This window comes from Ostrea edulis, chromosome 6 (genome assembly GCF_947568905.1).
Source record: "Ostrea edulis chromosome 6, xbOstEdul1.1, whole genome shotgun sequence".
NCBI lineage: Eukaryota > Metazoa > Mollusca > Bivalvia > Ostreida > Ostreidae > Ostrea > Ostrea edulis.
The window spans coordinates 60,569,889-60,593,965 of NC_079169.1; the positions used below are offsets into that span (position 1 = coordinate 60,569,889).

At 36.4% G+C, this 24,077-nt stretch overlaps 1 protein-coding gene and 1 long non-coding RNA gene across 2 annotated transcripts in view; one reads left to right on the top strand and one right to left on the bottom strand.

Moving 5' to 3' along the window:
• The window catches only part of LOC125647487 (uncharacterized), a 100,960-nt gene that overhangs the window by 28,387 nt on the left and 48,496 nt on the right, over positions 1–24,077 (bottom strand). The window lies entirely within an intron of this gene.
• Positions 9,400–11,310, top strand: LOC125647486 (uncharacterized). The gene is made up of 6 exons (XM_056140309.1): positions 9,400–9,551; position 9,583; positions 9,677–9,780; positions 9,913–10,052; positions 10,539–10,772; positions 10,902–11,310. Exons 1-6 carry the CDS (start codon positions 9,400–9,402, stop codon positions 10,958–10,960), a joined length of 690 nt encoding a protein of 229 aa, XP_055996284.1. The 3' UTR covers positions 10,961–11,310.

A 24,077-nucleotide genomic window follows, 5' to 3' on the forward strand; every position in this document is an offset into this window, starting at 1 on the left:
TACTATTCGAAAAGGATTATGAATTTGACATATTGATGTCTTGGAAAGGGGAATTCTGACATCGGGGCTCTAAGCGTTTTCAAACACATTGCCATTTGATAAAAGTGTTCTACATTTTAAAAAATAGAGATTGATAGAATATGTCTTTACATACATAGGTGAGAAAGTTTCCATTATTTCTAGCCGAGACACACCATGTATGCGCAAAAAATTCATAAGCAACAAGCGCAGTGAAACACGTACACGTCGCCATTTCGAGATTTTCACCGATGGAAGCTCGGTAACAGTAATGAATAAGGTACACTCATTTTGTATCTAGTTTGTGATTTTCTTTATTAAAAGGAACAGTTCTCTAATGTGTAACGTGCAATTACTACATAATTCAATAACTTGAAGCATGAAGCGGTTTCATGTGTACGTTAATAATGGGAGTTCTCTTTCCTTGGATATTGAAATCAATCAAATACTATATGAATACGGGCAATTATCGTCCATGTTTGACCTCAGTATATTTTATTTATAAATAAAATTTATTAATATGTCACTCTTTGTTGCGTATTTCACGATTAAGTCAATGTTTACATATATTCGCTCTGCTTAACCGCTTCAATCTCAAAGGGATTTTCTGGAATGTGCCTAATCACGTGAGATTCGCTAAATATAGCTATTTTAGATCCGAACAATCAACTTTGCATCATTCGTAGGCTCTAGGTTTATCCATACTAGCCCGTAAAAAACAGGGTGGAACCTCGTCCCACTTTTCCTGTAGAAATAGAACATGACGCTCCACCTAGCGAGCGCGGTTGTTGCTACATACATGTATGGTGTTTATGTCAATACGCAAGAGCTTGTTCTGCTTATGGTCAGTTTTTAAATTGAAGCAGGCTACTGACAAACAAGTTGATGGTTCAGGGATTCCATGCATAGGTTGTTGAGCAGTTTGCCTTATTCCTATCAAAACACATCAAGTATGCCCTAAAGTTCAGTAATTTACCAACCTTACAGCTACATGCTAATAGCATAAAATCTGACGATTCCCACGGAAGTAACATTCATTTATTTTTATACCCCCCGAACGAAGTTCAGGGGGTATATAGGAATCACTCTGTCTGTCTGTCCATCCGTCGGTCCCTCTATGCAGATTCGTGTCCGGGCCATAACTTCTTTGTTCTTTGACTTAGGCATACCATATTTGGCACACAGGTGGATCACCATGAGACGATGTGCCGAATACCTTCATGACCTTGACTTCAAGGTCAAAATTAAAGGTTTATACAATGGATTCGTGTCTGGGCCATGACTTCTGTGTTCTTTGACATAGGCATGCCATATTTGACACATGATTGTATCACCATGAGACGATGTGTTGGGTATCTTCATGACCTTGAACTTTGACCTCAAGGTCAAAATTTATTATATGGTTTTGACATAGTCATACCATAAAACATGGGTGTATCACCATGATACTATGTGTCATGTACATTCATGACCTTTTTATGACCTTGACCTTTGATCTCAAGGTCAAAATTATAGGTTTATGCCATGGATTTGTGTTTGGACTATATCTTTCATTTTTTTCTACAAAGGCATACACTATTTTTACACTCAGGAAAGAGGTAATTTATACCTATTAACAACACCCTTTGGGAGATTGGGGTAAGCAAGGGGTATTCTTAGTGAGCATTGCTCACAGTACCTCTTGTTCGTATTGAAACGGAACGACAATATCTATGTGATGAGAGGTCGTTGTAGAATGTCAAATGTCTTTTATTCCTTTTAAAACTAAGTACTTTGCAATGCCTCACGGATTAATTAATTATTAAGATATAGGGCACACAGCAGGTGTGACCAGTCGACAGGGTATGCTTACTCCTCCTAGGCACATGATCCCACTCCTGGTGTGACCAGAGGTCCGTGTTTGCCCAACTATCTATTTTGTATTGCTTATAGGAGTTACGAGATTGATCACTGTTCGTTATCTTCACCTTTCTATGTTGTTAACTGACACGAGAGGTAATGAAACCGCGATGTTCATAGAAATGTGTTTAGCAAATTAGTCTAATAACGCAAAGTTCTCTGACAAATGACACTTTTAATTGATACACAACGTTTCAAGATTTGTGCACGTTAACGTTTAATAATACGGCAACATACAAACACAAAATCACGCCGGGTATTCGGATATAAGAACCGGGTAAGGCACTAAGAACCTCGTCTCAGATTTGAAACGTTGTTTTGGGGTAAGTACATAATATTCATTATCAGCGATCGTATGCAATGATCACAACAGAAATAAATTAAACAATCATCTTATCGATAATCGTGCTTTGTTCTGGTTAAATTTTTAGTCTTGTAAGTGAATATCAAATATACACGACCGTTTTATTATCAGAAGTTTCTAAGAAATCAACGAAATTTTGACTTTACTCGCCTATATCTACTGACGGAGAGCGACATCCGATTTTATTTTTACTTGTATGTCAACCAATATATCATAGATTAAGCATTGAAATATTAGCCTTTAACGTGCGGTTTATAACTCATATTTCTATAACAACGGTTGAAGAAAATTGGGCACAAAGGACCGTGGTTTACCTAAAGTGAAAGATACCAGAAACACGGAATTGGAATACGAAGAACATAAATTACTTGCAACAGTTTCAATATTTTATTATGAAGATTTATTGCGAACAGATATCAAGGGGGTATGATTAACTCCCGGAAGTCTGGCTTTAGAGTGAGCATTCCCCACGGAAGTCTAGCTCTCGAGTGAGCCTTCCCCCGGTAGTCTCGCTCTAGAGTGAGCCTTCCTCCCAGCAGACTTGCTCTAGAATAAACCTTACCCCTAGGGGAAGACTCACTCTAGAGCCATACCACCCTCTTGAAGTCTCGCTCTAGAGGGACACCCCCGCTTTTATCCCCTCCTACACAAACTATGAAATAAATTTTAGTTTATCGGACAGGGAATAACCTACCTACCTGAAGTTGTACAAGTTTAAAAGCATAACCGATATTTGTACGCAGATGAGAAGAAACATAAATTCGAAATTTCCTCCTTTCTTTTTTTTACGGAAATCTCATAGCTTCTAAGAACAGCTTTTTATAAAAAGATGTATCACTGCAAGATAAGCATGCCGATATATATAACAAACATCTACATGTATCTTGTTATGACAAAAAACTACGGATGACAGGGTTTTGCTATAAATGTAACGTCTAAAAAAGATGTGTATTCCGTACTTTAAAAAAAATCAAGGTTAGAAGATCGAAAGCATAAAACGGAAGATTGTATCAGAAGGGGTTTTTAATATTCAAAGGGCGAAAACTTCTAAAACCAACCAAGGCATAGGTATTGTGTGGGTCAAAGTTCAAGGTCTATGGATCAAACGTTTGGATTCACTTGAAAGACTAATCAATGGGAATGTGTATGTAAGGAGGAAATTCTTTCTTTTACAGTTACTGGAGACATAAATTAATGGGGGTGGGGGGGGGGGGGGTGGGGGGGAGGGTCACTCTGCAACACCGGTAGTGTCATTTTGGAAATCAGAAACGTAAACGTAGACTTTAAAATTTAAACAGCCCTCGTAAATTGTAAACAATTTTACATCAAGGAAATGTAGTTTTCTGATTACAATATTCTCTTTGACTACTGTTTTATAATTCCGATCGGGCATGCTTCAAATTTTAAAAAATCGCAATAATCTGAATTTTGGCCATTTCATTTCAATGTCTTTTAAAATACATTTGCCCGATATATCTTTTTCTGAAACACGTCAGACAGCATCTGACCTAATGATAGGTTGTATTGACGAACTAGATCATTATAACGATCATAGAATCTGCGAAATGCTGACTTCAATCGAGACTGTTGAAATCCCTGTACCATTAACGTGTTTGTCAGTAGCTTGCCTCGATTTAAAAACTGACTAACGCAGAACAAGCTCTTGCATATCGAATCGGTTGAGAGATATAAACACCATATACAGGTAATTGCTACATAAATTTCAATATTTATTTTCGTTTTAAAACAACATCTTGCCAATGGATTGAATGTATATTTAATTGCAGTGTTAAAATTTAGAAACTTATTTCAAAATTAAGGACGATATCTCCCTCATGCATAGCTCTGATTCTTGGACGAATTTGGCTCCAATTTTTTTTTTTTTTTTGGCACTCTAGTTTTTATTTTAGCTCTTACAAGTTTTTTATCATTTCGAATTTCCAAAATTTTGGCTTGAGCATCACTGAAGAGACATTATTTGTCGAAAAGCGCATCTGGTGCATCAAAATTGGTACCGTATAACTTTTACATTATGACCCCTGGGTCGAGGCCTCTGCTGGTGGACTGTTAGTCCCCTAGGGTCTCTACAGCCCAGTAGCTAAGTACTTCGTTACTAGCTTGAAAATACGGATGTATATTTAATTGCAGTGTTAAAATTTAGAAATTCATTTCAAAATTAAGGATATCTCCCTCATGCATAGCTCTGATCCTTGGACGAATTTGGCTCCAATTTTTTTTGGCACTCTAGTTTTCCTTTTAGCTCTTACAAGTTTTTTGGAATTTCCAAAATTTCGGTTTGAGCATCACTGAAGAGACATTATTTGTCGAAATGCCCATCTAGTGCATCAAAATTAGTACCGTGCAAGGTGAAGATAACGAACAGTGATCAATCTCATAACTCCTATAAGCAATACAAAATAGATAGTTGGGCAAACACGGACCCCTGGACACACCAGAGGTGGGATCAGGTGCCTAGGAGGAGTAAGCATCCCCTGTTGACCGGTCACACCCGCCGTGAGCCCTATATCCTGATCAGGTAAACGGAGTTATCCGCAGTCAAAATCAGTGTGCCAAGAACGGCTTAACAATCGGTATGAAACACGTCAGACAGCATTTGACCCAATGCGAGGTTGTACTGACGAAGTAGATCGTTATAACGACCATAGAATTTTTTCGAAATGCTGACTTCAATCGAGACTGTTGAAATCCCTGTACCATCAACTTGTTTTCAGTAGCTTACCTCGATTTAAAAACTGACTAACGCAGAACAAGCTCTTGCATATCGAATCAGTTGAGATATATAAACACCACATACAGGTGATGATGGAATATTGCTACATAAATATGGGAAGTTGACGATGGTGAAGCTGAAATCATCCCGTTTGTCATACAGTTGAGTTGTCAGTTTGCCGTTAATGTCTACTTTCAATAAAATATCTAAGTATGAAGCAGAAGTGGACGACTCTGTGGTGTCCTTTATTTTGAGTTCACAGGGATATATATAACTTTTACATTACCAAGTCTGTTGTTGAGTTAGCATATTTTGATAGTTCTTGGTTGTTACTAGTAAAAATATGTAAAGTCAGCTTATATGTATTACAGTAAGTATTACGGTAACAAAGGAGAGAAACATTATTAGAATAATCTAGTAACAAACCCAGGACTTTTACTAGTTAGGTGATTTAACCACTGAGCTATCCAGGCCGATATTCAAAATATGGTAATATCATTACATTACAAAATTCAAACCTATTTCGGAAATCGTATAAGAACTCTTCATATCAAGGAGATTAAAAAATAATTTTTGAGAACATGTCGGAGACGTCTTGCATGGCCTAATCCACTAAGCTACCACGATCGGTATGATGTAGATGGTGCTAATGACTAAAAAAAACATTATATCAACGATGTCTGATCGAGCTAGTACTCGGAATTATTGAAGGAATTTCGAACAGAAATACGGAAGGCAGATCTACCTTGAAATGACATAAATTTGGAGGAAACGCCAAGTGCCAGCAACCTTTATTTTTTTTTCTTCCTGTACATTACATGTCCTTGTTCATCTTGCAAAGGCAGATGAAGCTTCGTTTAAAGAGTCATGGAATTTGCGACCCACCCGTTTTTGACAGTTCATTCAAGAAAGGAAAGGAATATGGAAATACAAGACTTGTGAGAACAGCATTAAAAGCATTATCAGAACGTGATGAAATATAAATGATGTACACAGGTCATCATGCATAAGTGACAGAAAAATGTTTTTATTCCCTCCAATCGGAGATATTTAAGGAAAAGCAAATTAATATTTTGTTTACTGACGAGGCAAGTATTTATTTTCTGTCTTATTTCATAGGGCTGCACAGCACTTCGCGTGACTTCGAGAGATTTCGTTACTGGAGATAAAGAAAGCGTACGGGAGTTGATGATAGCATAGAATGGCTTTTATGCCTCCTATGAGAAGAAACCGTCCAAGCAGTAACAAATAACCCAACACTGTAATGCAGTTTTGTCGAATATGTCATTTATTGAATGACATAAAGTAAATTGTTAACGTAGTTCCACACTCGTGTGACGTCATAGGATTTTGTAAAGTCAATAATTTAATGATAGGAACATAAATTTTGTTGGAATCTTTTTCAATAGTTATTGTAAAAAATCTCGTTAGCCATAAAATATTTCAAAATTCTTAGTTATATTTGAATAGTCAATGATATGTTTCAAAATATTGAATTCAAGGACAATAACTCTGTTTTCATTCAATTATTTATCAAGTCCATAATGCGATAGATTTCCTTTATTTTTGACAAACATTTTACCAAGGTGATAAGGAATCATTATCTGTGTCTTTTCATGAAATTACATACAATTTTAATCCCGAGTGATTTAAATAGCTCAGCTGTATGGTGCCAGACTTCAGTTTTTGATGGGGGTATACATAATCTGGAAGCTATAGATTTGAAATTATTAAGGAAAGGTATGGATTTTTTCCCATGAATAACTATAACAGATGTAACTCTACTAATATAAACAGAAAAAAAAATGATATGTAAACCATGTTATAAGGAAAATGCGTCCACATTTGTTTGTTTTTTAACATTTTGGGGAATAACGCTAATTCAATAATTTTACACATATTATTCTAAAACTTGATGAACATATTGAAAATGACATGTGTTTTAGTTATTGACATGTTTCCCGATAAATAAATGCAATTCAAAAAATATTTTGTTGTTTTTATATTAAAATAACAACAAATAACTGTTTCCAATGAATTTCATATAAATCTACATCGGGGTATATGACTTTAGTGGTGCATGTAATGAAAATTAATATGGAAACCCTTAAATGTTTTGCCTTTTTTCATTACTCTGAATGTTAATTTATTGATTCCAAACAAAAAAATGCATGTACATAGGTGTCAGGTAAAGTGTGATCCCCCTTTGAGACTGACTAGAAAAATACATGTAGTGAAAGTACAAATACAAGTTATAGAGTACATGGAACATGCATACAATATATACATAAATGAGTTAATCCTTGGAGGCGTCCAAAAATTGCGCCTTTTTCAATACTTTACTGGTCGAACTATACAGTCGGTACGGCTAAGTTGATAAGAAAATCTGAAATAGCGGTTCACTCAGAGCACGTTTTAAAGTTTGCTTACGACAAAGACGCCCAATTCATCAGAGGCATAGTAAAAGCTTCAATGCGAGATCGGAGCTACAAGGTTACAGTAAGTTATTCACATTCTTAGTAATTATTCAAAGTTTTATTATCAAACAGATAAAGCTCTGAGAGTCGTGTAACTCAATATCATTGGTCATATACATGAAACCACGCATGGAATATTTAGTATGTAGTAATCATGCAAGATCCCGAATTCCCTCGGTCTTATTCTTTTACATGGCAAACCAAAATTACATAGTCTAGTTTATTTCTTTACTGTTTTCAATGATAAAAAGCATTATGAGAATGATTTTGTCAAATTTGAAGTTTATTATTATTATTTCAAAAACTGGATTGCTCTTGGTTCAAACTACACTATAGAAAAGAGTACTTGGGAGTGTGTGAATGGGATGGACAACTACCACCATAAAGCCAGTATACTTCTTTATAGGTAATGTATTTGAAATAGAAATTCTTATATCATTGTACCATTCCTTTTCTGTCTAAGGTTATATCTGAACAAATCATTCTAATAGTATTAATTTTAATACAGGTCTACATTATTACTTTTCCATATATACAGGATAGTACAATGTAATTAAAAAATTAAATGCTCCTACAAAAATCCTTAATGAAGTAATTCTATAACAATGCTCATTGCATATTATTTATACTCAACTTTTTAATTTATTCACATCAAATTTCTCAGGTACAAGAATGTGTCAAAGACAGATGTTAAGACAGTCTTGGGTGAAAAATCCAAATTCTGCTCCACCAAGACAAATAAAAACCATGAAGGAGCTGTTTCCTGCCCCAGATAGATTTGTCAACTACAGGTTAGCTTATACATACATTATATATTAATGATTTAAGTTGATAACTGTGCAAACAATTCCTTCTATTCGGAATTACTCTACAACTAAATTTCTGTATCATGACAGGTACAGGTACCATACTTTTTATCATTCTACATGTATTGCTTACAAGATACATGCAATATTATAACAGTGTAAAAATGGTATAACCGTATTGTTAAACTTTTCTTAGGGCAACCAATAGACCAGTTGATGACATGGACAGAACGCTCCTATATAATAAATTGACTACAGTGGGAAGATTTTCAGGTTAATTTTATTGCTTGAATTTCAGATTTATTATGAATTCCTTCTGACAGTTAAAGTTTTATTTTATTGTTTACCAAGTAAATATAAAAGCGCAGATTGTATATTAACAAGATAATACCCATTAACATCATGAACTTCTGACAACAAGAAATATATCGGGAATTGTGGCGCTATCATATTTATGCTTTATTATATACCCATCAATGTTTCGTATTTTCATACTGTGGATTTCACAGTGTAATCCGGTTTTCTGGATCACTACACGGTGGTTTTCTGATTCCGTATCAGTATCCTCTGAAACTGATAACGTCACAATGCATCAACGCAACGTTTTTTTGTGGAAAATATTGGCCGTCACCAAAAAAAAAACCCACTGCGTACACAAAACATAATTTCACTGTATGTTTGTGTTTTTGATAATTTGAAATGCATTTATATTATCTTATAAATGTGGATTTAAAATGCATAAGGGGGTATATAATAAATCATTACTACAGTAACTTGATCCGAAGAGTTGGATCACGTCTCGTTGACAGGTGCGTATCATCAGATCAACCTCATTTCACATTTCAGGAATATTACAAACTTACATCGGTATCCTTTTAAAGCCAATGGTAGGGCATAAATCGGTGAACTAAAGCAATTCTTTTCAGTTTTCTATGCATATGATATTTCATGAAGATATATATTATTTTAACTAATATATTGTCATTATACAAGTTATACATCTAGTGCTAATGTATTGTATATGGAAATGGCCTTAATTAACTAGTATCATTTTTTTCTGATTACAATTTTTTTCACTATAATTATGTGTTAAATTTATCAGCAATGCATTGGATCCTTTTACCAGAGCCACGTGTGCCAAGGACTTCCATACCTATTGTGGAGGACTTAATTTCAAGTCAAGAATTTGTCACCGAAGATAACCCAATAACCTGGTTGAAACAGAAATCATTAATCGATGATCAACAAACCCAGCAGTTGATATCATTAAGAGAGAGAGAGAGAGAGAGTTAACTCACATAAGTTAAAATAAGAAGAGGATTTTCACCACAAGTTGAATGTATTAATTAGTGTCTTTTTAAAGTTTTAATTATTGTTTCAGATTGCCTCACTTACCACTGGACAAAAAGACAATTGCATGTGGTCTTCAGTTCGTAAAAATCGATTAACAGCATCAAACGTTTTGGCAGCAATTAAGAGGAATAGGTATAAACTTAGAACTTATAGATACACTATTGCAAATTGATAATACATGTAAATATACACACACATTAAATGTGACTAGGGATGGTAAATATTTTATAAATATGATCCTAAATTAAGTAAATAAATGAACAGATATCATATTTCCCTGTATAAGCGACTGTGTTCTGCATATGACCTTTCCAAAAAGGATGCCATCAATTGGGGAATATGTAATGACAGAAGTGCTGTGGAATTATGCAAGACTTTTGGGGATACAGTCGTAGAGCCAACAGGTAGGAAATATTCACATTATTTTATTTACTAGTCCATCTATTAAAATCTCTATAAAATTAGTATGCTTAATTTTTAAGTCACCCAAATCACCTACTGCTGTTTGCAAAATGTGAAACTCCCTTGTGGGTCTATGTATCAGCTATGGTACTCAGGTGTGGGCCTCTTGTAAGTTCTGAAGTAGATGTGATTGGAAGAATGTGTGCATATATGTAACAGTAAGGCAATGGTTTTTTTTTTTTTTTACCTTTAAACATGTTCATATCAAGGCCAAAAGTGCAGTATACTCATATTAAAACATATTTAATTAAGTATATGGCACACTGATTTTGACTGCGGATAACTCCGTTTACCTGATCAGGATATGGGGCTCACGGCGGGTGTGACTGGTCAACAGAGGATGCTTACTCCTCCTAGGCACCTGATCCCACCTCTGGTGTGTCAAGGGGTCCGTGTTTGCCCAACTATCTATTTTGTATTGCTTGTAGGAGTTATGAGATTGATCACTGTTCGTTATCTTCACCTTGCATGGCTACACCACAATGGAGTTCTCGGATCGAGCTCAGATGGAATTATTCGCCGTCCAGCTGCATTTGGGTTCCATCATCAAGACCCATCCTTGGATAACATCAAACCAGAAGTTCTGGAAGTGAAATGCCCATTTTCTGCTAAGGACATGACCATCCTTGGCGCAATTGAGAGAATTCGGGATTTCTACTTGGGTTAGTCATTGTCAGATAATAATGAGAAAAAATATCTATAGTATTTAACATTTCTTTAAACCAATAACATTTTCATATATTATTTAGGCCACAAGATTATAAAATGCTTAGTTACATTGTGTTTTTCAGAGATTCAAGACTTCTGTGGTGTGAAGACTGAAGTTGAAAGAAAACCACCATTACTATGACCAAGTACAGGGACAGCTCCATATCACTGGGAAAGCTGCTTGTGATTTTGTTGTATGGACACTGAAAGAATGTGCCATTGTTAAAATAACAAGACTCACATTGGGAAGACAACATCTCTGCTTTGACATAATTTTATTTCAGCAAATTCATACCCCATCTTCAGCAAATCTAGAAACATATGATAAGGACTATTTTTCATTGATTATTTAAAACATTAACAATGAAAGGTAAAGATAACGAACAGTGATCAATCTCATAACTCCTATAAGCAATACAAGATAGAGAGTTGGGCAAACACGGACCCCTCGATATACCACAGGTGGGATCAGGTGTAAATGCAATGTAATCCTTGTGAATGCAAGGATAAGAGCAATATTTAGCCTAAAGAATACTTAAAATGTTATATATGTAATAAACATTGACTGATGTCGATTCAATTTGAAAATTTCGTAAACAATGTACTTCTACATGTATCTTTGTTTACCAAATAAATAATAAACTCTCTACCATTAGCTTTTGCCATTATGTATTTCCTTATTTTTTTTGTGAAACCGTTTAAACACATTTGATAGAAGATTTTAATCAGTAAAGTGGAAAAAAACTTTGAAGGAAAATCGTTAAACAGTCCCTTTTTAAAACTGTTAACATGCATAAACTTTTGTCTTCTATAATGGTAGTTTTCATTGGGTACAAAATATTGTACGATCTCTTGCAAAAGTGGGTCCTGAAAATTGACCACTACACAGCATAACTGGAAAACTTTCGTACTAATATATCTGAATTGATAAGAAACATGTCTTAAATTTTCATAATTCTTTATGCACTCATTTGCGCGTTCAATATGTATTCGAGATTTGGCTATGTTCCTGCAAAGTACTTCGCTAGGAGTGCATTGGGCCTTTGATGTTAGAAAGGGTGGGCTGTTGAGATGTACTCCTTGGGGTAACAATTTATGGATAGTAAACCCTTTATCGGCAAGGATCATGTCACCAGGCACTAATTGCTTCATCAACTTACAATGCTCAGAGGTGCTTCCAGGATACAACTTACTGATAAATACCAAAGCACCATTGGGTGCAACACCTGTAACACTTTTCACAGTATGGGAATTTTTGTAACCACTGTATGTACTGGCCTGTAATCTCATGTCATCCCCTGGAACATCCTCATTAATTTCGGTGGCATCAAGTACTATTCTACAAGAACTAAAATCACCAAAACTTGTAGGCATAGAAGAGCCTTTGTACTTTTGCAATGAAGGAATGCAACTCTTTATCAATCCTTCATACACAATCTCATGCAAAGCACATATATAAGAAGTTACAATGTCATTCACAGATGATGCACTGGTGTTAAATCTCTCGGCAAGGCCCAAAAGGGGGTGACCATTGTTAGTTTCATTAAAGTCATTAAGAGTTGGTCACTCATAGAAATGAATGTTGGTTTCCATCCGTCAATGTACCTTATCTCGAACTTCTGAGTCTTTTCATCAATGGCGCGAAACATGTCAGGGCGTAAACTTGTGTACATCAGCATCTGCAGTAAAACATTAAAATGAAAACGCATATATTAAGTGAAATCATTTTTATTATTACAAGTGGATCAAAAAAATTTAACAGTCAAAATTATTCAGTTATGCAAGTAATAATACATCTTTCCACTGATAGTTCATTTTGTAAAATATAATTTGTTTAGATTTTTTTCCCACACAAAATTACTGTCCAGCAGCATTTCAGTCTAAGTTTTTAAAGGGACATATCTTTTCCAGCATGGTATATTCTATTAATACTCCAGTGTCATTTTTCACTGGCTGATGAACTCTTCAGCAGTTGGCCCATTTTTGTTTTTAAAAACCGTATACTGAAAAGAAAATACTTAACAACAAAGTATCATGTTCAAGGAAATAATCAGTACATGTATATATGTAATAGGTTAGGGTTTGACTTTGTATAGGACTTACAGTACAAATAAAATTTCTTTTGAAAAATAAAGCTGAAATACACCATGCAACACACCTCGTATAGAACATCCTGATAGAAAATTGATAATATCTATTGAATACTCACACACATATATATACACTATATATATATATATATATATATATATATATATATATATATATGGAGTACCAGGTACTTCCATTTTATTTTACTAGGATTAGGAAAGTTGAAAATTTTGTCGTTACTCCAAGGGAAAAGAATAGGTCCGTTGTTCTTATTCCCATCCTTATAATGACAGCTACAGATCCTATCATTCCTTATCCTTATAATGACAACTACAGACCCTATCATTCCTTATCCTTATAATGACAACTACATATCCTATCATTCTGATAAGGACTCTATCCTTGCGTATTAAATTATGAATACAGTTCGCATTATAATGACCCATACACGTATAGAAACGTGCAAATAAGAGTTTGAATTCTATTGTTTACATTAGTACCTGCATACTTTTTCCCATTTCTTCGCTACACCAGGACTCGTTGGAAACCTGAACATCTTATTATGAACATGTTCGTCGCAACCCCTGATGGTTGCAACCAAACACGAAAGAAATCGTCATTTAACTGTAATCCACACTGTCTATAATACGCGATATTTTTATATGGTAAAATATAGTTCCTTGTCTCCGGAAGTTCTCCACCGGAAGTGAGACTGTGCAGCCCTATTGCTAGATATCGAATGTTTGTGGAAACAATTGACTACATTGTCCGTGAAAGTTGATTTGAGCATCACACAATACGTGAGGGGATACCGGACTCTTTATTAATCTGAATGAATAGCAAATTCCTTGTGATTTTTGATTGATTGATTGTATCTTGCTTAACGTCTCGCTCGAGAATTTTTCACTCATATGGAGACGTCACCAAGACCGGCGAAGGGCTTCAAATTTAGGCTTATGCTCGGCGCTTACGGCCATTGAACAGTGAGGGTTCTTTAGCTTGCCACACCTATTGTTACACGGGTCATCCGTTTTAAAGGTCATCTCCAAGAACCCGTGACATTCACACCTGATGCCGAGCGTTTAGCGATGGAACTGTCACTACCTGTTTTTACGACTTAGGTCTGTCGCGGCCGGGATTCGAACCCCGGCCTTCCGCATGCGGGACGAACGCTCTAACCGCTCGGCCATCTCGGCGGTTTGTGATATTTGAATGATAAAAAAAGATTTCTATATATTTGACATGAAGCATTACTGTGTCGAAATGCTGGACTATCTTCAAAACATGAACGCCGAGAATCTTCTATGCGGGTCTTCTCTGCTGTCATTCGTTAATGAAAAACATCTTGGTTCTTCTGCAATCTATGATAAGTTGATAGCTCTTAATGACAAAGATGACCAAGCGATTGCTGTAGTTGAACCTCAGTCCGTGTTATGCAAAAACACTAAATGATGTACAAATCTAGCAATTACCTGCTGAAGTGGCAGTCCACTTTGGACATAGGATAACACATTTCAGGTATCCCCCGCTAAAAGCGGACGCGAATGACCGTTTCAGCGAAATGAGTATTGCTTTTCCAAGAGCAAGGTGAGAATGACTTGAGAGTGAACTTAAAGGTTCATGGACTGTGAGGCAACTTAATTTCAAATGCACAGTGTGTGTTGTTGCTGCAAAAGGAGATGTGCATGTGGGGAAGGGGTGCATTCTTTTACATATGTACTTAAATAATGATGGGATGACAACTTGGTGCGTCGGAAAACAAGAGGCCCACAGGCCTTATCGGTCACCTGAATACTAGTGGGAAAAGTATCACTACTTCCATGGGCAATGAAATCTAGAAAAAAATTCCTGTTCAGCAACAGTATAAACAAGCTGTGTTCTTAAAACTTCACTGCCCTCAAAAGTGCATACACTGATGAAAGGTTTTAAATAATAGGCGTATTAACATTAAAATATCAAAATATATGACTAATTTGGACTTATCCTAAAGCCATAACCCTGAATTATGAAATTTACCATTTTTTATACATACTTTTCTGCTATCTCTAAGTATGCATTTAGATTTTATACAGTATCAACAAACTTACACATACATACTATGTATTAAGTTTGGCCCCACCACCTGGGACAAAACCTTTCCTCTGAAGATAATCAAATTCACAAATTTGGTAAAAAGACTACCTGCTCTATCCATCTATCACTACATATTATCTCTCGCTGTGACCTTCAATTCGACTTTTAGATATATCGATGACGTTTTGTCTATTAACAATGATAGCTTTCATTCATATGTCTATTTGATATATCCCTGTGAGCTCGAAATAAAGGACACCACAGAGTCGTCCACTTCTGCTTCATACTTAGATAGTTTATTGAAAGTAGACATTAACGGCAAACTAACAACTCAACTGTATGACAAACGGGATGATTTCAGCTTCTCCATCGTCAACTTCCCACATTTATGTAGCAATATTCCATTATCACCTGCATATGGTGTTTATATATCTCAACTGATTCGATATGCAAGAGCTTGTTCTGGGTATAGTAAGTTTTTAAATCGAGGTAAGCTACTAACAAACAAGTTGATGGTACAGGGATTTCAACAGTCTCGATTGAAGTCAACATTTCGCAAATTCTATGGTCGTTATAACGATCTAGTTCGTCAATACAACCTCGCTTTGGGTCAAATGCTGTCTGACGTGTTTCATACCGATTGTTAAGCGGTTCTTGGTACACTGATTTTGACTGTGGATAACTCCGTTTACCTGATCAGGATATGGGGCTCACGGCGGGTGTGACCGGTCAACAGGGAATGCTTACTCCTTCTAGGCACCTGATCCCACTTCTGGTGTGTCCAGGGGTCCGTGTTTGCCCAACTATCTATTTTGTATTGCTTGGAGTTATGGGATTGATCGCTGTTCGTTATCTTCACCTTGCATATACCAAGTTTGGCCCTATCCTGGGGTGAGAACCCCCTACCCCAGGGATCATGAAATTTACAATCTATGTCCCCCTTGTTCCAAATATGAAAAGAATTGGAATGGTAGTTATCAAGAAGAAGTTACAAATGTCTATTGTGCACACATTTAATAACTGACCATTTTGGCCCCACCCTGATACCAAAACCCCTACTCCTGGGATCATCAAATTTACAATTTTGGTAAAGGACTACCTGCTCTTTTTAAATATCTATTTAGTGTCAATATAATATCAACCACACTAAAGAAGATGTTATTTAAGTGTTTTACACATAAACACTATATACCAAGTTTGGCCCCGCCCTGGGGTAAGAACCTCTACCCCGAGGATGATGAAATTTACAATTTTGGTAGAGGCCTTCCTGCTCTCCATTACCATGCATTTAGTTTTTCTTACACATGTGCGGTTCTTGAGAAAAGGATTTTTGAAAATTGGTCAATTGTGGGCAGTTTTCGCACTGTCCCGAAGGCCCCAGGGGTGCAGGAATCCTGAAATTTACAATTGATGTTCCCCCTTTTCCAAATATGTTTCTTACTATATTTCAAAAGAATTGGAATGATAGTTATCAAGAAGAAGTTAAAAATGTTTATTGTTCACACATTTAATAACTGAACATTTTGGCCCCACCCCGATACCAAAACCCTACCCTTGGGATCATCAAATTTACAATTTTGGTAAAGGACTACCTGCTTTTTCTAAATATCTATTTAGTGTCAATATAGTATCAACGGCACTAAAGAAGATGTTATTTAAGTGTTTTACACATAAGCACTATATACCATGTTTGGCCCCACCCTGGGATCAGAACCCCTACCCCGGGGATCATGAAATTTACAATTTTGGTAGAGGCCTTTTTGCTCTCCATCACCATGCATTTAGTTTTTCTTACACATGTGTGGTTCTTGAGAAAAAGATTTTAGGAAATTGGTGAATTTTGGACAGTTTTTGCCCCGCCCCTAGGGCCTCAGGGATGCTGGAGTCCTGAAATTTACAATTTATGTCCCCCTTGTCTCAATGATGCCTCATACAAAATTTGAAAAGAATTGTTAAAAAGTTGTTCAATTGTTAACGCACGACGGACGACAACCAATTGCAATAGGTCACGCGAGTTTACTCAGGTGACCTAAAAAAAACCCACCCCAGATATGGCATAAAAATGTATACACTTCACTGATTTATTTCTGCACATTGTTTCTCTATTATCATTTCTTCTTACAATTTTGTGCACGCAATTTCTTGGAAACTCGTGGATTTTCTTGAAAATTTCCGGAATAATACAAATTAACGTAAGTTCATTGTTTCTTCTCTCCCGATTCTGATTACATCATTTATTACGTAAGAATGATTGATTGTATATTGTTTAACGCCCCTCTCGAGAATCTCTCACTCATGCAGACGTCGCCATTGCCGGTGAAGGGCTGTAAAATTTAGTCCTATGCTCAGCGCTTATGGACATTGAGCAGGGAGGGATCTTTATCGTGTCACAACCTGCTGTGACACGGGACCTCGGTATTTGCGGTCTAATCTGAAGGACCGCCCCATTTAGCCGCCCCTTACGACAAGCAAGGAGGTATTGAGGACCTACTCTAATTCCCATGGGATACTAACATTTCCCCTTGTTGTTTGGAGGATCATTTTGTACGCACGAGTTCTCATAAACTATTTAAAATATCAAATTCACATTTTCAGCTATTGTGTAGGAGATTTGGTAGATGAAAGGTGAAGATAACGAACAGTGATTAATCTCATAACTCCTACAAGTAATACAAAGTAGGAAATAGATAGTTGGGCAAACACGGACCCCTGGAAACACCATATGTGTTATGTTTTATTTTGATATTTATAAACCTGACTTTCCAACAAGAAATGGACGTATCACAAGGAAGTATTTTATCGCATACATTATTTAGTATGAATATACAGTCTGGCTGATGTACTTTAAAATAATTTTAATAGAAGTTGATATGTCGATGACGTTGTTCTCTATTATGAATTCAACTAGCTTCGGGAGTAATACCCCGCGGGGCACACTATATAATGGAAAAACAGACTTCCTCAGATCCAACCAGAAGTTGTCTAATCAAATGATCATCTGGTATATTATTTTTATGTTGCTTCAAAGAAATATTAAAATATTTCCAGTGATGCTCAATGACAGGTGAAAATAACGAACAGTGATCAATCTCATAACTACTATAAGCAATACAAAATAGAGAGTTGGGCAAACACGGACCCCTGAATATACCAGAGGTGGGATAAGATGCCTAGGAGGAGTCAACATCCCCTGTCGACCGGTCACACCCGCCGTGAGCCCTATATAATATAAACACTATACCAACAAAAGATCTTTGAAAACATATATCCACCTCCATGGTGCAAAATTGAAAAGGGTTATACACATGCATCATTTAATTGATAGTAGTATCACCAATTCAGAATATTGAGCAGACAACATTTGCCTAAGTCAAGATTGGATTGACCATGAGACCTAAAAATATATAGGGGTCATCTACTCCTTATGGTGTACCAAGGGTGATGTCTGTCAAGCAAAGGATTCTCAAGATATGTCCAGTTTGACCCTTGAACACGTGACTTCAAAATCAATAAGGGTATTCTTCTGAAGATGTACCAGTGTACAAAGTTTGATGTCCGTCAAGCAAAGGGTTCTCAAGATATTGAGCGGACAGTATATTTCTATGTCCAATTTGACCCTTGACCATGTGACCTCAAATCAATAGGGGTCATCTACTCCATGGGATGTACCAGTGTACCAAGTTTGATATCTATCAAACAAAGGGTTCTCAAGATATTGAGCGGACATTGTCTTCCTATGTCCCATTTGACCCTTGCCCTTTGACCTCAAATTAAATAGGGGTCATCTTCGTCTAAAGATGTACCAAGTTTGATGTCTGTCAAGTAAAGGGTTCTCTAGACATTGAGTGGTCAGTATATTCCTTTGTCCAGTTTGACCCTTGACCATGTGACCTCAAAATCAATAGGGGTCATCTTCTCCTTGGGATGTACCAGTCTACCAAGTTTGATATCTGTCAAACAAAGGGTTCTCAAGATATTGAGCGGACATTGTCTTCCTATGTCCCATTTGACCCTTGCCCTTTGACCATGTGACCTCAAATTAAAGAGAGGTCATCTTCGTCTAGAGATGTACCAAGTTTGAAGTCTGTCAAGTAAAGGGTTCTCTAGACATTGAGTGGTCAGTATATTCCTTTGTCCAGTTTGACCCTTGACCATGTGACCTCAAAATCAATAGGGGTCATCTATGTCTGGATGTGTCAGTATGCCAAGTTTGATGTATGTCAAGCAAAGGATTATCAAGATATTGAGCGGACAATGCCTTCCTATGTCCAGAGTACACCTGAAAAACAATAAAGGTCCTCTTCTACACATAACCAATCCACATATGAACAAGAGATGTTTGTAAAACTTATATGCTCCCCATGGTGCAAAAATGAAAATGGTTAATTTGATTGATAGTAGTATCACCAATTCGAAAGATTGAACAGACAATAAATTCCTTTGTCAGGAGTGGATTGACCAAGTGATCTGAAAATCAATAGGGTTCATCTACTCCTTATGCTGTACCACGTTTGGTGTCAATCAAGCAAATAATTCCTAAAATATAGGAGACAATACCTTACCATGTCCAATTTAACCATTGACAATGTGACCTCAAAATTAATAGGGGTCATCTCCTCCTGAAGGTGTACCAGTGTACCAAGTTTGATGTCTATCAAGCAAAGGGTTCTCAAGATATTGAGCGGACAGTATATTCCTATATCCAGTTTGACCCTTGACCATGTAATACTAAAATCAATAGGAGTCATCTTCTCCTGAAGATGTACCAGTGTACCAAGTTTGATGTCTGTTAAGCATAGAGTTCTCAAGATATTGAGCAGACAGCATATTCCTATGTCCAGTTTGAACCATTGACCATGTGACCTCAAAATTAATACGCAGCTAGGTTAAGGGCTTCCATAGTCAAATGCACAATAATCATGGGGTGAAATTGCACCTCAAATTCACAGGCATCATTACACTTGTTACGGTTAAACACCGAAACGATACTACCCATGTGTTGACGGTGACCGAGCTACTGTAAATTCCCCTCATGGTAATTTCCCGTGACGTCACTTAAATATCACGTAACACTTTATTTTTGGAAAACAGCGAGAGGCCCTACTTGTGAACAAAAGTTCAGGTTCATGCGGTTAACCAGCTGAATTTTTATTGATATACAAAGTTTATTCCTATGTCCAGTTTGACCCGTGACCTCAACATTAATCATATTCTCCTGAAGATGTACCAGTGTACCAAAGGGTTCTTAAAGGCCAGCAGTTGGGTATAAAGGCAGCCAATCGGTGAAAATGGTGGAATATATGAAATTTCTGGTCACATTCAGATTGCAGCACTTATTTTGCAAAAATAAAGATTAAGCTGTTGTACTGAAATTTTAAAATGGGTATGCTTGTTCCCCTCATAACTGTGCATATATTGGCCATATCTATTTTAGATATAAATCCTCATGAAGTTTTAATTTTGGCCTCAAAAATCTGAAACAGGGCTAAATTTGTATTTCAAATTAGAGATTGGCAGTTTGTGGGTGTGATTATCTTTTGTTATTGTTTACACCGGATGTTGACTCACATATTGCACGAGCATGCTTAAGAGGGATTGCACCAAAGGAAACATGTAATCAAATCACTGTACAACGTGGAAAAAAAGTACTTACTCATATATCATAGGTAAATCCAGATTTTATTTTTTAATTATATATAATCACATTCCTTTAAAAAAAATTGGTTAACTTTATAAAAATAACTCATTAGGACTGTTCAGTCTGATCGCTGTTTCAGAGTTTTGCAGGATTGCTGGTACCTTTTCTCGAAAAATTTCAAGCATGGTGTTTGTTTGATTAAGCAACAATCTCCTAGGCCAGTTGTGTAACTCCCATTGTCTCTCATCAATGATGACAAATATGTCCAATTGTTCAACCATCACTCTAAAATTACTCTCAATCTGGACTCTTACGTGTGGACATTACAATGTCAAAAGAGACAATCACAGATAGTAGGTCTCCAAATATCATAATGGACAAAGTGTTTCTTAATAATCCTTCAATGCAGATGTCCTCCATTGCACAGCTACAATTTCCCCAAAATTCTTCTCATAATTGAAAAGTACCAAGAGGAAAATCATAAGTATTAGTATATCAAATATACCAATATTTGTGTATATTATCAAAAAAACTACATGTTTTAAAAGACATGGATAAAACAATGATGAATTCATTTTGTAGTTCCTAGGGTGAAGTTTTGTTAAAGTAAAAACATATCCTTTCAGTGCTTCACAGATTGAGCAGAGTGGTAGAAAAATGCGGGAAAACTTTAGTTTATTTTGATAAATCATGCCAGTCTCCCTGTTCAAAATATCGTCTGCTACAGAGCACGTGTAGAGTCGAGCATCAGACTGCTGCTTATTCTGATAACACTGCTAAGCCCTGTCCTCTTGCCATATATGCTTAATTGCTGTAGGGGTGTAAATTTTTCTAGGTTACTCCCGGCCTTTAAGATGCTGAGCGGACAGTATATTCCTATGGCCCATTTGATCCTTGATCATGTGACCTCAAAATCAATAGCGGTCATCTACTCTTTGGGATGTACCAGTGTACGAAGTTTGATGTCTGTCAAGATATTGAGCGGACAAGGTCTTCCTATCTCTAAAGTAGATTGACTTTTGACCTGAAAAACAAGAGGCCCAAATCGCTCAACTGAGTCACCTTGGCTCATATTTAAAGATTTTCCCGATATATTTGTATGCAAAACTTTGATCCCCCCTTGTGAGCCCATCCTGCTCCATGATTTTAACAAACTGAAATATGTCAGTGGTTCTTGAGAAGAAGATTTTAAAAGATTTTCCTAGATATTTGCATGTAAAACTTTGACCCCCTATTGTGGCCCCATCCAAACCCGGGGGCCATGATTTGAACAAACTTGAATGTGCATTATGTCAGGAAGCTTTCCTGTAAATCTCAGCTTTTCTGGCTCAGTGGTTATTGAGAAGAAGATTTTTAAAGATTTTTCCTATATATTGGTATATGTGGCCCCATCCAACCCCCGGGGGCCATGATTTGAACAAACTTGAATCTGCACTATGTCAGGAAGATTTCACGTAAATTTCAGCTTTTCTGGCCCAGTGGTTCTTGAGAAGAAGATTTTTAAATGACCCAACCCTATTTTTGCAATTTTGTGATTATCTCCCCTTTGAAAGGGACATGGCCCTTCATTTGAACAAACTTGAAAGATCTTCACGCAAGGATGCTTTGTGGCAAGTTTGGTTGAAATTGGCCCAGCGGTTCTTCAGAAGAAGTCGAAAATGTGAAAAGTTTACGACGACGACGCTGACAACGGACAAATTTTTATCAGAAAAGCTCACTTGAGCCTTTTGCTCAGGTGAGCTAACTATAGGGGTCCTCTTCTTCTCATAACCAACCCACATTTGAAATATCATTACAATCAAGTGATTGGTTCTTAAGATATTGAGCGGACAACGTGTGGTCTACCGACAGGTGCAAACCAATATGCCTCTCTTCTTCGAAGGGGGGCATACATATCATTACAATCAAGTGAATGGTTCTCAAGATATTGAGCGGACAACATGTGGTCTACCGACCGACCAACCAACAGGTGCAAAGCAATATGCCCCTCTTTTTTGATTGATTGATTTTAACGTCATTTTGGCAATATTGCAATCATTTTACGCCGATTAACTAATTGAATTATGTTTGGTTGTGGGTGTTTGAGTTTCCCTGACGGCCCCCAGTGAGCCTACACTTTTTCGAACATCAGGGAAACGAATTTTTGCGTGCCAAGGAGGTTGTGATCTTTGACACGGAACACCCTTTAACCTCCCATCCGACGGACATAAAAGTTAAAAATATATCAACAGGTTAAAAAAACACACATTAATTTGTGTATATAAACAGTTGTATTATAAAAGTTGTCAAATTTTTATGTAAAAGTCGCATTCTTGTAAATATTGTATACTATAATGATTTTTGATAATTGTAAAAAGTTCTTTCATTGATTGAACACTATTAGAGAGTCTATTTCGGATGGGCGTAAAATCACTACATTCTTAAAGAATGTGATGTATAGTTAACAGACAGTCACAAGATATGCATTCAGGCTGAAGTTCTCTGTTTAATAGATAATGATGGGTCAATTTTGAAAGTCCGATGGTATTCTCGAAATAATCACTTCGTCTTGGCTTTTATTACGATGTTACAGGAATTGTTTACTTTGTTTTGAATAGAATAAAGTTTGCTTGTCACAGAAATCCCAAAAGATTTGCCAAAGAGAATTTACCCATAGTTTAATGAAATATTTAAAATCAGTGTAGGAAATTTTGAAGTGTACAATATCATCTTGCAGTGCATTTTTCGCCGCTTTGTCTGCTTTGGTGTTGCCATGGATACCAATATGACTTGGGATCCAGCAGAACTCAACTATTTTACGTTGCTTAGTTCAAAGATAGTACCGTTGTAAGAAATCTTAAATATATGGATGATCAATATTCATGTTGTTTATTGATTGAAGACATGATAGCGAGTCTGAGAATATAGTAAAATGTTTGTCATTGTTTGAAGATTTGTTTTCAAGTTAATTTGGCTATGAATGTAGTTGTTATGGACTTCTATTGAAGAACCACCAGAGACGCTATCTGTTTGAGCATAATGGTTATACATAGTATGGTTTTTGATATTTATCTTATCTGTATCGTTCGGGTGTGTTTCTTGTAAACACACTGCTACCGGGTTTATGGTTTTGAATGAGTAACGGTAGTTCATTAAAATTTACTTTAAAACCTCGACAATTTCATTAAATAAATGTTGGATGATTCATGATTTTTTATGTGTTACCGGAGATATCGGCCCTTTGTTATTTTTTGAAGACTACGGGTTTGTGATGAGAAGTGTTACGGAGTAAACTTCATTTCCTCCTAGATTCCAAATTTATTATGTATAGTGACGGGATCTTTCCCTATGCTGTTTTGGTTTATTTTTTTAGGAGATGAGTTACGTCTCCTAGGTGGTTTGGCGGCATCTGCAGCTACAGGCTCCGCAGAGGTTGCAGCTACAGACTTTGCGTTGGTCGCAGCTACAACCTTAGCTG

Coding starts and splice junctions, on each gene's coding strand:
- LOC125647486 (XM_056140309.1), top strand. CDS start 9,400: ATGCATTGGATCCTTTTACCAGAGCCACGTGTGCCAAGGACTTCCATA. Junction 9,781..9,912: donor GCAGCAATTAAGAGGAATAG/GTATAAACTTAG, acceptor ATAAATGAACAG/ATATCATATTTCCCTGTATA. Junction 10,053..10,538: donor TACAGTCGTAGAGCCAACAG/GTAGGAAATATT, acceptor TATTGCTTGTAG/GAGTTATGAGATTGATCACT.